The sequence below is a fragment of the Mya arenaria genome, chromosome 8 (assembly GCF_026914265.1).
Source record: "Mya arenaria isolate MELC-2E11 chromosome 8, ASM2691426v1".
In the NCBI taxonomy this organism is placed as follows: domain Eukaryota; kingdom Metazoa; phylum Mollusca; class Bivalvia; order Myida; family Myidae; genus Mya; species Mya arenaria.
In genome coordinates, this window is record NC_069129.1 from 62,052,181 (window position 1) to 62,066,221 (window position 14,041).

General features: G+C 39.6%; 2 protein-coding genes and 1 non-coding gene across 4 annotated transcripts; 1 reads left to right on the forward strand and 2 right to left on the reverse strand.

Moving 5' to 3' along the window:
* Positions 1 to 1,182: 1,182 nt before the first annotated feature.
* LOC128244438 (uncharacterized) lies at positions 1,183 to 11,692 on the reverse strand. The gene is made up of 3 exons (XM_052962443.1): positions 11,644 to 11,692; positions 1,922 to 2,001; positions 1,183 to 1,808 (listed from the first exon to the last, which is right to left on the reverse strand). The coding sequence occupies exons 2-3, from the start codon at positions 1,980 to 1,982 to the stop codon at positions 1,183 to 1,185; spliced, it is 687 nt and encodes a 228-aa protein (XP_052818403.1). The 5' UTR covers positions 1,983 to 2,001; positions 11,644 to 11,692.
* LOC128242969 (uncharacterized) lies at positions 7,453 to 12,923 on the forward strand. Of its 2 annotated transcripts, none has more exons than XM_052960424.1 (10): positions 7,453 to 7,765; positions 8,771 to 8,947; positions 9,203 to 9,615; positions 9,862 to 9,951; positions 10,178 to 10,235; positions 10,733 to 11,173; positions 11,336 to 11,413; positions 11,795 to 12,170; positions 12,411 to 12,457; positions 12,698 to 12,923. In XM_052960424.1, the coding sequence occupies exons 2-9, from the start codon at positions 8,773 to 8,775 to the stop codon at positions 12,448 to 12,450; spliced, it is 1,671 nt and encodes a 556-aa protein (XP_052816384.1). In that variant the 5' UTR covers positions 7,453 to 7,765; positions 8,771 to 8,772; the 3' UTR covers positions 12,451 to 12,457; positions 12,698 to 12,923. The 2 variants fall into 2 exon arrangements, with proteins under 2 accessions (XP_052816384.1, XP_052816385.1); XM_052960425.1 differs by having other exon boundaries at positions 11,795 to 12,160.
* Positions 12,924 to 13,966: 1,043 nt separating this feature from the next.
* Trnag-ucc (transfer RNA glycine (anticodon UCC)) lies at positions 13,967 to 14,038 on the reverse strand. Its single transcript has one exon. It is a non-coding gene; the product is annotated as a tRNA-Gly (tRNA).
* Positions 14,039 to 14,041: the final 3 nt, after the last annotated feature.

Here is a 14,041-nt window from a genome sequence, read left to right on the forward strand (position 1 = left end):
TGTTAAAAAACTAACACAAATATGACTTGAAAATAGCAAAAAAGGAATTGTGACACTAAGATCATTTCAGCTTACGACTCATATCTTTATTTATCGAAAAGGTCCCTAGGCAATTAGCAAAAGGCGTACGACTTGCAATCCTCATGTGATCGGATAGTCATTCGTCTATATAACCACGTTTAGGGCATCTAGTTCGAGTTGTGGAATGAAATGGAACATAAGTCGTTTTTTATAGCCCAATCACACACGCTGAATAACAGAGAAAAGCAATCAAAGACCCATATGCATGTACATATTCTTACAAAACCAAAAACGACGACACATATAGGGCACATAGATCTTTGGATTTCCCATCTGTTCACAGAATAATGTTGAAACATTTCATGTTTAATGTCCAGAGGCATCCCGTAGAAGGATGGAGCGCACCCTGGCGGCTACTGACCGTTTCCTTCTCAGCTGACGGTTTGGTGGTGTCTGGACCCCGTCTTGAACCATCGACTGAAACAAGATGGAAATTGATCTAATGAAAAGTATAACCATGGTTCGTACATTTTCAATCACGCTGGTCTACGGGATTTTATATCCAAATCGCCCATCTAAGTCGCCGGAATTTTAACGCCAAACATGTGTGTTACCAAATTGCTTATTAGATTTCAGTCACGTTTTCAGTAGCGATGTCACCAGACGTAGAGTTATTATTCGTGAATTGGGTAAATATGGTCTATTTTCTATAAGTTTGTTCGAATGCTGACGATTAACCTACGGTAAAATTACGAATTCTGGCAATTAGTCAACGATGGTAACAAGATAAACAGCGATATGTCTAGCAGATCTTAATATTTAAATCGTAGAATTATCCAGCTCATTCATACAGTATCTTTATAATATGAAAGCCTCATTCAACTACGAGCACATACGATCACCAAATGCCCCCACAAATGGCGAAGAATGCATATCCGAATGTATTTAGGATCTGCCAAGTTTCACCAAACTGTTGACATCGGTGGGCAATTAGGCTTGATATAATAAGGTGAAAGCCAGGCTTAAGAAGCATAAAGCAACGGTCAGATATTTTATCAAACAAAATCCGTACATTTTCATATACTTAAATGTTGTAACTTTGATATAGCATACAATGTATCAGAGCTTACCACTATGTTGTCCTTGTTGTTCGTGTTGTCGTTAGGCTTCATCATCTTTCTTCTGTTCACCGAACTGGATTTCCGGTCCTGTGTTCGGCCCGAAGACCCCGCTCGTGGCGCGGTTCGGCATCCAATTTATGTTGTTGTCATAGTAAGGCGCACCATTCACCGCCACCTGACCCTGGGCACCGCTATTGGGTGACATAATGTGTTCGAGTGGATTGTCCACCGGAAGTGGCTTCCATCCTCCCTGGTCATCATAGTAACCTTGTGGAAAAGCAACCTGGTTGGCACCCATGTTTTCGCCAAACTGCTCCGTGTTTGGTGTGCCCCAGTAGGCCTGATGGGCGATCTGCCAGGGTACCCGTGTGTCACAAAACTGGTGGCCGAAGTTGCCATTTGGCGGGAAGCCTGCCCCTCCGTGGAACATCGGCGGTTGGTTGGGAATAAAGTTGTGATACATGGGGAAGTTTTGCATTTGCCCCTTAAACTGTGTCCATGGCAATGCGTTTATTCCCTGGTACACAGGACCTGGCATCGAATTCATGGGAATATCCATGTAACGCTTACCAACGAATGCTTTCATAGATCCAAAGTCATTATATTCTTGTAGATGCTGGTAAGGGGGAACAACTCCGCCAACACCGGGGCCAAATATCGGGTAATCTGAAAACAAATTACAAAACAAAAGGTCACAAATAGGCATTTTCTAATGTAATATTTTCTAATGTAATAGGAGAAGCTGAACAATGTCAATCAGAATTTAAATGTCTGCTTACGTGGAGCTCCGGCAATTGCCAGTCCTGGCAACAGGGCTATCAACAGTAGAACCATCTCCATGGTAACCAGGAGCGCGAGACTGAAATGATATATGGCAACCAATTTTAAAATTCAATAAATTCGAGCATTTTGATTATTAAACTCATTCCTCAATTTTAAAGTTTAAGTTAGACATCTAGTATATCTTGAAAAGCATAAATGCAAAATAATTCAATCCTTACCAGTGGACTGAATTGTATTATAGATATCCAAAACGTTTGTAGGGATTTTATTTATCTGCCGTTTTTATACTGTCTGTGTTACTAAATGATGACTAAGCGTTCCCACATACTAAAGTACGTTTGTGAAAAAGTAAATCAGTTTGGGGCCATATTGGTAACGTAGGAGAGTAGACGTAAAGACGTCTGGTAGCGTTGATTGGTTATTGATTGTAAAATACATAATCGATATCAGGAAATGACGAGAGACATCGTAGATTTTCCTACAACTTATATGAATATACTCAAAATTTGTCAATATATTTGCAATGTGCACCTGAACACACCGGCATGGTATTTACAAAAACACATTTTACGTACTCAATGCCCTGTAAGCAAGCTAAGGCTAGGTTGTGATAAGTGAATAAGTTAAGTGATACAGTCACCCACGCGACAACATCATGCAGCTTGAATCTTGTTGCTCTTGCTGTTGTTGCTGCACTGGAAGACGAAAATCCTTCAGAGGCAAAAATACCCCTTTTTATCATGCATTTAAGTTCAGTTTAATAGCTACAGTGTCACGTGCAATGAACTTATTGTGAATTGGGTACACGCACAGGTGATCGTCACATAGTTTGGTCACTAAAATATGGCCCTTCAGTCCTTTAATAATGTTAAAAAAATGTGGCCTTTCAGTTCAATAATATTGTTTAAAGATTAACAAACAATAACTAAAATTGTTAAAATGACATTTCAATAAATTTCTAAGAGTATAACTTGAAAAAATTATCATTATATAATGATATAATGCAATATAATGATCACCTGTGGGTAGACGTGCTCGTGCTCGGATATCCTGATGGTTATAATCGTTTAAAGCCAGAATTGGATGAAATGCATACCTTATTTGGAGAAAACATATGCAATTTCCTATAAATTTTTAAAAGTGATCAGGTGTGTAAATGTTCGGAATAAACATAATTCAGTACAAAGACGTTTGCTCCGTGTTTGAACGTCAATTTCAAGGTTTTCAGCGTTGCTATTTTCGCCATGAGTTTAATTATCCCATAACGTTCTTATAACGTTTATGGTTATAAGAGCCACATATATAAAAAACACAACACTTGCAATGTATGTCTCCATCACCAGATAGACATCGGCCTACCAGATTTGTGTCCCTGTGGACAAGATTGACTCCGCCCCAGAGCTCACTATTGTATAAGGACTTCTATCTATGAGGGAACTGCTTATCCTACACCGGGTATCTGTTTGATATGTATTATGAGCTAATGAATGGTCCTCTAGTCAGTGTTCAAATCGTGACCCTGGGGTTAGTTATTGGCCCATAGGGGGACAGATTGGTGTATATGGTTTATTTACATCGGTTTACATGGTCGAAGGACTGGATTACAGCAAGCTTGTGTTTGGTATACAACATCAATTAGTGCCCTCTTCCATATGTGCTCAAATCATGCTTCTGCGGAGTGAGATTAAAAATAATGTTACGAGTATATACGGGTATTCTCGTTCATGTCTGTGCGGGTTAGGGTTACAAGCAAACAACAATCAATAAGTCTGCAAACGGGTTTGCATCTAAAATTAACACCATGTTTTTATTGTCTTAAAGCACATTTGATCGTGACCATAAAAATCCGAAAAAAATCAGTTCAAACATTTAGAAGAATCTAGTGTGTTCGGATGCTTCGTGAATCTTACCACCGGAACAACATGTGTTATTACATTTATGTTGTTGTCACATCTCCCACCTACTTTTGTTATACACGATCCCATTGTTTGCGGTATTGTGGATATCAAGGTTAGATGCACCGGGTTCCACTAAGAGGGCAAACTGGACTCGGATGCCATAAGAAAACCAGAAAACATAAGATTAAGTAACGAACTAGCTTTCATTTACAAATAAATCGTCAAAATGGCAGCATTTTCGAAAAAAAAACATGCAGAAGAACCCAGAACTTTCCGTACCACATGTATCTTAAAACATACATTGTTTGGCTCATAAGAAGAGTATGTTCAAAGTTCTCCGGCCCTTAGACACCCAACTTCAAATATTAGAACCATAGAAAAACTTATGAAAATTTGAATAGCGCATTAAAGATGCACTATTGCTCCAAATCTCAGAACCACCGAAACACTTATGAACATTTGAATAGCGCATTAAAGATGCACTATTACTCCAAATCTTAGATCCACCGAAACACTTATGAACATTTGAATAGCGCATTAAAGATGCACTATTACTCCAAATCTTAGATCCACAGAAAAACTTATGAACATTTGAATAGTGTTGTTAAAGATGCACTTTTACTCCCAATTAAGATTTAACACATTAAATACATTTGCTTACAAAAGTCGAAAACAGTGGTTCTTATGAAGGATACCGAGTTCAATAAATATGCAGAAAACACGGTATTGCTACCTTATGAGACTACAGTAAATCAAAGTAAATATTTTAGCATTCACCAATCATTAAATATTTTGCGATTTCTGCTATTAAATACACAGTTATAATACTGTTAATAGTATTTAATATTTTCCATAAATGCTATCACTCAAAATTTATGTTTGTTTTACATGTGTATGTATTGATTTTGAATAAGAGTGTCACTTTTAAACATCAAAATGCTAAGCTGTCGATAAGCTTTCGGGAGTGAGATATAATATGTATAAACATGTGGTTCGCAAGCTCGTCATCCTGATGATGTATAAATCATATCTATATTGGTATTTGTTAAAGGTATAACAAGGTTTAAGATATAAATTATTGATGGGCTGGATTATAGCAACGTAGATATGCAGTACCCAAACATATCGTACATTTATTATATAATAATAAATATAATAATAATAATAATAATAATAATATAATAATAATAATAATAATAATAATAATAATGTAATAATAATGATATTAACAATAATAAAAATAATAGTAATAATACAATTTTAAAAGATTTTTGATATACAATTATCTTAAACCTAACAAGTATTGTCCACATGTACGAGTGTAACGAGTATTGCCAACATGTACGAGTGTAATGAGTATTGTCCACATGTATGAGTGTAACGAGTATTGTCAACACGTACGAGTGTAACGAGCATTGTCAGCACGTACGAGTGTAATGAGTCATGTCCACACGTACGAGTGTAATGAGCATTGTCAACACGTATGAGTGTAATGAGTCATGTCAACACGTATGAGTGTAATGAGTCATGTCACACGTATGAGTGTAATGAGTCATGTCACACGTATGAGTGTAATGAGTCATGTTCACACGTATGAGTGTAATAGTCATGTCAACACGTATGAGTGCAATGAGTCATGTCCACACGTACGAGTGTAATGAGTCATGTCAACACGTATGAGTGTAATGAGTCATGTCAACACGTATGAGTGTAATGAGTCATGTCAACACGTATGAGTGTAATGAGTCATGTCAACACGTATGAGTGTAATGAGTCATGTCCACACGTATGAGTGTAATGAGTCATGTCCACACGTATGAGTGTAATTAGTCATGTCCACACGTATGAGTGTAATGAGTCATGTCCACACGTATGAGTGTAATTAGTCATGTCCACACGTATGAGTGTAATGAGTATTGTCAACACGTATGAGTGTAATGAGTCATGTCAACATGTATGAGTGTAATGAGTCATGTCAACACGTATGAGTGTAATGAGTCATGTCAACACGTACGAGTGTAATGAATCATGTCATAACGTATGAGTGTAATGAGTCATGTCAACACGTACGAGTGTAATGAGTCATGTCAACACGTATGAGTGTAATGAGCATTGTCCACACGTATGAGTGTAATGAGTCATGTCAACATGTACGAGTGTAATGAGCATTGTCCACATGTACGAGTGTAATGAGCATTGTCAACATGTACGAGTGTAATGAGTCATGTCCACACGTATGAGTGTAATGAGTCATGTCAACACGTATGAGTGTAATGAGTCATGTCAACACGTACGAGTGTAATGAGTCATGTCCACACGTATGAGTGTAATGAGTCATGTCAACACGTATGAGTGTAATGAGTCATGTCAACACGTATGAGTGTAATGAGTCATGTCAACATGTATGAGTGTAATGAGTCATGTCAACACGTATGAGTGTAATGAGTCATGTCAACACGTATGAGTGTAATGAGTATTGTCAACACGTATGAGTGTAATGAGTCATGTCCACACGTACGAGTGTAACGAGTATTGTCCACACGTACGAGTGTAATGGGTATTGTCTACACGTACGAGTGTAATGAGTATTGTCATTAAGTACGAGTGTAATGAGTATTGTCATTAAGTACGAGTGAAATGAGTATTGTCATTAAGTACGAGTGTAATGAGTATTGTCCATACGTACGAGTGTAATGAGTGTCGTTCATACGTACGAGTGTAATGAGTGTCGTACACACGTACGAGTGTAATGAGTGTCGTCCACACGTATGAGTGTAATGAGTGTCGATCACACGTATGAGTGTACTAAGTATTGCCTACACGTACGAGTGTAAAGAGTGATGTCCACACATACGTGTGTAATGGGTGTCGTCCACACGTACGAGTGTAATGACTAGTGTCCACACGTACGAGTGCACTGAGTATTGTCCACACGTACGAGTGCAATGAGCAGTGTCCACACGTACGAGTGCAATGAGCAGTGTCCACAGGTACGAGTGCAATGAGTATTGTCCACACGTACGAGTGCAATGAGCAGTGTCCACACGTACGAGTGCAATGAGCAGTGTCCACACGTACGAGTGCAATGAGCAGTGTCCACGCGCACAAGTGTAATAAGTATTGTCCACACCGTTATGAGTGAATGGAGTTTTTATGCAAGTTCGGGCGTACTACGTGTTGTCCAAATATACGAGTGTAATGGGTAGTTTCCACATGTATGAGTGTAACGAATGGTTTCCACAACTGTTTTGTAGAAATACACGCAAAATAATATTCGTCATGATCCTGGCTGACGTTTGTTATTTATGTTGAGTTTTAGAAAACTGCGCTAATAAGGATTTAGCGAGCCAGGAAGTAAGCTACATTGGTATAACGATAGCTCTAGTAAACACATAACTTAAACATGATTATATTTGCGATTAAGAAATAACCTTTCACGAAGCTAGCAATGCAGATTCAGGATGCAATGAAGCACGATGCACAAATTTGAAAGCATGATGTAATTTTGCTTTAATAACCTTCCATTTTTGCTGCTCTCCGTCCATCTTATTACATTTATATTTCATAAGAAGAAATGCACAACTATTATACAAAATGTCTTAATTCCCATACATGTAGATAATTTCAAATGCAATTTCATATCTAGGGTTGTCAAATTTAATTGTATATACACGGACGTGAGTTAAAATTGCCTAGCGCAGTGATCAGAGTTATGAATTTTATTGGATATATGATCGAAATTAGTCGATGTTTCGATTTAATGGCTAAATTTTAACGGTCAGAAATAGCAAAAGCTTGACAGAGGCACTTAATTCAATGTCAGAAGTTCAGGCGTTATTTCTAGGGGGAAGTTGACGGAGGTATGCCCTCGGAGGTTGGTATAAAAGCCGGACCAATCCCGGAGATCACAGTGTAAAATCTGCGGCCCGGCTTGAACCTCAGGTAAGTGTTTACTGTAGAATCAACTTTTATTTTTATTTATTTCTTTATTGTTCAAGTATATTATAATGTATACAGTATATAAAAACTAGCATTTGTGATTTTCTTTGCGTTACAACGAAAAACTAAAATGTAAAAAAAGAAGAATCTTTTTCGCTTTTTCAAACTTTCCATACTTCCATTTTTGCATACGGAGTCTATTTCCATCAATATATGTATACTAATCAGAAACTGTCCTCACTGTTTTGCCTTTAAAGTTTTCATTTGCATTGCAAAGAGGCTGGATGTACGCTCATAACTCATAACTGAAAAAAATGAGCAGGGTCATCCATTGAAACTTACACTCAAAATGGCGAAAAATAAATTTTGTTGTAAAAATGCTATTATAGCGGCTTGTTAAAAACGATGCATATGTTAAAAATAATCTGGTTACAATCAGGCTTACATCTTTCAGCAGTAATACTTAAATTAAAGATATTTTTAAACATTTAAGAACTCAATTTTCTGAGACTAAATCTTACACTCAGGCTCAAGACGTTGGTGACTACAGATCCTGAGTTTTTGTCTTCAGAATTATATGTTGATATTATATTTACTGTGTTAATGATTTTCTCTTAATGCTGAATAATGACACTATTTTCAAGATAATTTTATTTTGAATTTATCGTCATTTTTGGGCTATGAAACTCATTTGCTAGCTCTTTAAATGCGTGGAGCTGACAGGTTTCTACAATATAAATAATTAAAATAGAAAGTTTTCAATTTCTAAAACAATTTCGTTGATGGTTGGTGTCATTTCATAACTTGCACGCGCGTTTCGTGCGCTGAAACGCGGCGGCAAAATTTGGACACTCAATTACGAATGTACTAGCTATTATAGTAAATAATTTTTCGGACAGAAATAATCGGAAAGAGAAAGAAAGCGATCCTTTGATTTCAAGGATAAAAAAATACAGTTGGGGTTAAAGATCCAAAATAAATGGCAATTTTACTTTATATTCCTGAAAGACATGAAGACACGGATATCCTCACTGATTGTGCTGGCTCTGGTGGGATACGCGAGCGCCAGCTACGGATCAAGCGGCTTGTCCGGAGGTGGCCTCTTGGGGGCTGGCGGTTGGGGCGGCGGCCTCGGGGGGTCCTGGGGAGCTGGCTCCTGGGGAGGCTCCGGACTCGGACATGGAGGTATGTACATGTGAATGATTATACATTAATACGAAATAAGCTAGTAATTGATATTAATCAATTCAATCATTAAATGTTTTAAATTTTAATTACATGAATTTTGTGTTGCAACATTGACAGCTCTTTCAAACGCGCTTGCCATTTAAGCAACAAATAGCATGAATTTAACGCACACGTCATTTAAACCCCTAACCAAATAAATCGCTGAAGGGTATTATATTAGGTTCATTAAATAATATTCGTGTACCGCGCTAGGCTGGGGTAGCGGCGTCAGTGGAGTGATCGGCACAGGTGTCACTGGCACTGGGCTGGGTTCCATCGGCCTCGGCAACTTCGGCGGCTCAGGATATGGTATTGGTGGCGGGATTGGATCCAATTACGGACTAGGCGGGGGAGTAGGAGGGTTCGGCGGCGGTTTCGGTACCAGCCTAGGAGGCCTTGGAGGATATGGCTCCGGAGGGCTAAGCGGGGGAGTAGGAGGGTACGGGGGCGGTTTCGGTACCGGTCTTGGAGGCCTTGGAGGATATGGCTCCGGTGGGCTTGGCTTTGGTTCCTCTCTGGGAGCCGGTCTGCTCGGCGGTTTCGGTGGAAAGGGCTACGGCAAGACTGGTGGTTATGGAAAGAAGGTCCACATGCCCAAACCAAAATTCCTTCCAATCCCCGTTCCGGTAAAGTGCAATTGAGCTCTATTCTGTGAATAACGGAATAACACTGATAAGTTACAAATGAATTTGTTTGCAATAGTTCGTTTAACGCTAACCTCTGAAGAATACGCAACTAACTATAGGGCAGTTAGAATCAGATACTAGTTCTGAATAAGATTATATCAATAAAACAGACACTTTTGTCGGTTAAACTAAACTGCAAAAAAGTAGCATTATGAACCCCCACTAACCCCCGTCTGTCAACTGCAGGTGGTGCCAATCCCCAGACCAATCCCCGTGAAACCCGTAGTCCCTGTTAGGATCGTCAAGATTGCCCCACCGCCAAAAATCATTCCCGTGGTAAGTGGATGTGATCGGTAGAAATCATCAAAAAAAGTGTTGCAAACGCCGCGATTTCATAAACAAATCCATTAGATATGTTCAAGGTAGTTTTCCAGACCATTTTAATCCAGCAGGTGAATTAAAAATAAAGGTATTAATATTACTTCGCATGCACGTTTTCCAATTCGGAAACACCCAGAGTTTCAAACGAACAGAGTGAAGGTAACATTACAATGCATTGTAGATTCCCGTACCCAGACCAGTGCCTGTTATTCCCGTACCAGTCCCCATGCCAGTCATTGGTAAGAACACGAACATTAGAATACAACCTATATTTTAATTAAGCCAATATAATTGCAGACAGGCAACCATTAAGCAATAGACTAAATCATTAAGAATTTAACCTTTCGCGGGTGTTTAAAGGTCCGCCTACTGCCACTCATCCAATACACATTCCCTGCTTCAGATTTTGCGTTGTCAATATATCAGCCAATGAGGTTGTATTCTACGTCAGTTAGAAGACCTGAAGTATTTTTAATGAATAATAATGGGCGGAGTGAGCGTAGCTCGACTAAGAATTTACTTCATGTCATCTTACTATTACATAAACCCGTACTTTAGTATGTCCAAATAAAAGAAGGTTCATGATTAAGTTTCCAAAACGGCAACAACGCGTGTTTGAGAGAGCTGTGTTAGCAATAACACCTACATTTGAGACAATGCTGCAAATGCATATTATTATCGTCATCAACATAAAAGTTGCCCAGATAGTGTAACACTGATTATATTGTATTCCCAGGAAAGAAAGGAGGCTACGGCAAGAAAAGCTACGGAAAAAGTAGCTATGGAAAGGGCATCGGTGGGTATGGTGGAGTTGGACTTCCGGGAGGGTTCGGTGGCAGCATGGGATTCGGCGGTGTCAGCCATGGTATCGGCGGATTTGGTGGTTATGGTGGAGCAAGCTACGGCGCTGGACTGTCGGGTCTTGGTGGCTTGGGTTCTGGATTCGGTGGCAGCTGGGGTGTCGGAGGAGGTCATGGATCCGGATACGGAATCGGCGGTGGTATTGGATCCGGATACGGAATTGGCGGTGGCACTGGATCCGGAATCGGAGGGGGTATTGGATCCGGATACGGAATTGGCGGTGGCATTGGATCCGGATACGGAGGAGGTATTGGATCTGGATTCGGAGTTGGAGGTGGCCTTGGTGGCTTAGGATTCGGCGGAAGCACGATCGGAGGTGTGATATATACTCTTGTTTTCCCTTCTGATAGATATTAAATCTGCGTTTATAAGCAAAGGGAGCATATTCAAATAGTTATCCTACTGGTTTCGTCTGACAAAAGTAGTCAACCCTTGCCATAGCGTTTTAGTTCTGCAACTATCCATTTTCCTTCCTCAGGTTACGGTGACATGGGTGGTTTAGGTGGCCTTGGAGGCCTTGGTGGCAGCTGGGGCTCGGGATCCTGGGGAACGGGAGGTAAGGTCGACAAGCCAACCTGGCTTCTGGTATGTGTGTTGGAAAGTCTTTAAATTGATATCATATTAATTTGTACAAGATAAAACAGTTTTATGTTAACCCTGACCACGATTCCTCGAAACATCTTACACGTAACAGGTTAAAGTATCATATTACATTTAGACATAATTTTGTTTATTACTTGCTTTAAACTTGATTTTATGAACGAAAACATCTTTTACCGTGGTTACCTGCAAATTAATGTCCTTTTCAAGGTCACAGATCTCTATGAAATAAGAATATTACACAAACTTTATACTGAAAAAGTGTGTTTAGCATGATCTTGATTGTTCGAGAATTTGGGCGAGAGCTGTGCGTGAATCTCAGTATTCTAAATTTCAGTTGACAACTTTGGTACAGGTCTGGGAACTGGAAATTGGGGCGGAAGCAACAATCAGTGGGGTGGCAGCGGTGCGGGCTCGTGGGGAACCGGGAACCAGTGGGGCGGCAACAACTGGGGGACCGGAACCGGAAACAACTGGGGTGGCAACAATTGGGGAAGTGGTAGTAACTTGGGTGGCAACAACTGGGGTAGCGGAAGCCAGTGGGGAAGTGGCAACAACTGGGGAACCGGAACCGGAAACAACTGGGGTGGCAACAACTGGGGAAGTGGAAGTAACCTGGGTGGCAACAACTGGGGAAGCGGAAGTAACTTAGGCGGCAACAACTGGGGAAGCGGAAACAACTGGGGAAGTGGAAACCAGTGGGGTACGAATGGGTACAGTAAATTTACACCTTGATCACGTGAAAGGCACGTGTAGTGGTGCAGATAAGATCAACCCGTCCATGTATCAAAATAACTCAAAAGAATAGCCAGTTCTATAATTATATTTGCAGTTTTTGTTGTCAGTTTTAACCAAACCGCCCTTTAGACGGTTGTATCGGATTTCAGTCATAAAGATTCCTTCAAACAAGTATACATGTACCTCATTATGTCTTAACTTTGTTCCTTTTTCAGCGACATAAAGTTTTCCGGGAAGGATTCTATAAGTCACTAATATAAGTGTGAGTACATATAATTCGAATCATAGATTCACCCCTGAATAACATGGCCGTTTATTTAATGATAAACTTGTATTTAATATTTCAGTCACATATATCACAGTATATAATTACGAGTATATCCGGTTGCCATTTTTGCGGTGCCAGTTGCTAATTAAAGTTTCGCTTCAAAATCTCAAAAAAAAAAGTTCATTACTTGCGTACGTCTTTCTTTTTCTTATCTCATCTTATCTGATGTTCCAGGATCGTGAGGTGAAAGCTGAGAGGCGCTAGTGGTCTGCTGTGCTGTACATAGTCACCACCATCATTACCATTCATCAACCACAGTTCCCCATTTGTCTATTAGACCATGCTGTCTTTTATTCTCCTGTCGACGTTTAGGATTTTGAAATGTTAAATAACTACGAGGTATCCTGGTGTACCATGTTCTGTTTTATGTATGAATTTTTGCTTAGTATGTTAATAAATTGTCGACATGTTGTTACAAAAGATACTCGTTTTTACTTTTGAAATATTTTGAAAGACTGCGAATTGCCACATAACAAAATCTGCAACCTTTGTGCGCTCTCTGTTCCGTCCCCCTCACCCTTGCTAGACCAACCAGGACGGCTCCAAGGCGCTAATACACCGCTTTCAGTATACATTTCTAGAGCAATTCATGCATTCTAGATACAATTCAAAGATATTTCTTACACTGGTGCCCTCTTATACTGTTTATTTATTTGCGAAAACGGTATGGCATACACTATTTTTGTCTAAAGTATTCGCCGTCAGACGTGACGATAACTGCTCCAACAGTTTGGTATAAATGAAGATTAATATATAAATTCATCACCAGCAATATTTTTTTTGCTGGATGCAATTTCTATACTGTTTTATATTTAACACATATCCATTAAAATATATAGTATATGAATATTGCATTGACGCATTATAACAAAGTTGAAGCTAAATACTAGAGAGATCTCTGGACAGGCGGCCTTCACTATGGTGACATCCACACCACAACATGCAAAAAAATAAGCCTTGAGCACCAATAATACAGTAGCGACGAAGCCCTCAAAAAACAATAATAATCACAGTTTCGGATGCTGTTTGTAGGGTTTTTAGCCGAAGGGGTATGGAAGGGTGCTGCACCCTGTCTCTTTTCACGGAAGCACCCTTCTGCCCTCATGGAGACCAGCATGGGTAGCCTTCTGCCTTCATGATAGAACGAAATGCTCTAGACTGTCAAATATGTATATTGTATTGTTTAAAACTCATAATAAGATACATACACACTTGGCATATCTGGCAGTTGGTACCTAATATTACTACAATTAACACAATGCCTAACAGTGTTCTGCCGAATTCAGCATGATGTTCGCGTTCTTCGTGTTTTTACCTTTACATCATGTCCCTTTTCTGCAGAACCCTGTCCTTTTATAACTCCAGACTAAAAAGTATGGGTGCTTAGCCTCCGTGACTGAATGTATTCTTTAAAAAAAATCAAGTTTCTTGAAGAAAAAACAGTGCGTCGGCCGGGAATCGAACCCGGATCGACTGCTTGGAAGGCAACCATGCTAACCTTTACACCACCGACGCTGT

What these genes read in the sequence shown, in the direction of transcription:
- LOC128244438 (XM_052962443.1), bottom strand. Translation starts at nt 1,982, where the DNA reads ATGGAGATGGTTCTACTGTTGATAGCCCTGTTGCCAGGACTGGCAATT. An exon ending in GGCAATTGCCGGAGCTCCAC is followed by an intron (nt 1,809 to 1,921) that starts GTAAGCAGACAT and finishes ATTTGTTTTCAG; the next exon opens with ATTACCCGATATTTGGCCCC.
- LOC128242969 (XM_052960424.1), top strand. Translation starts at nt 8,773, where the DNA reads ATGAAGACACGGATATCCTCACTGATTGTGCTGGCTCTGGTGGGATAC. An exon ending in CTCCGGACTCGGACATGGAG is followed by an intron (nt 8,948 to 9,202) that starts GTATGTACATGT and finishes GTACCGCGCTAG; the next exon opens with GCTGGGGTAGCGGCGTCAGT. An exon ending in AACCAGTGGGGTACGAATGG is followed by an intron (nt 12,171 to 12,410) that starts GTACAGTAAATT and finishes TTCCTTTTTCAG; the next exon opens with CGACATAAAGTTTTCCGGGA.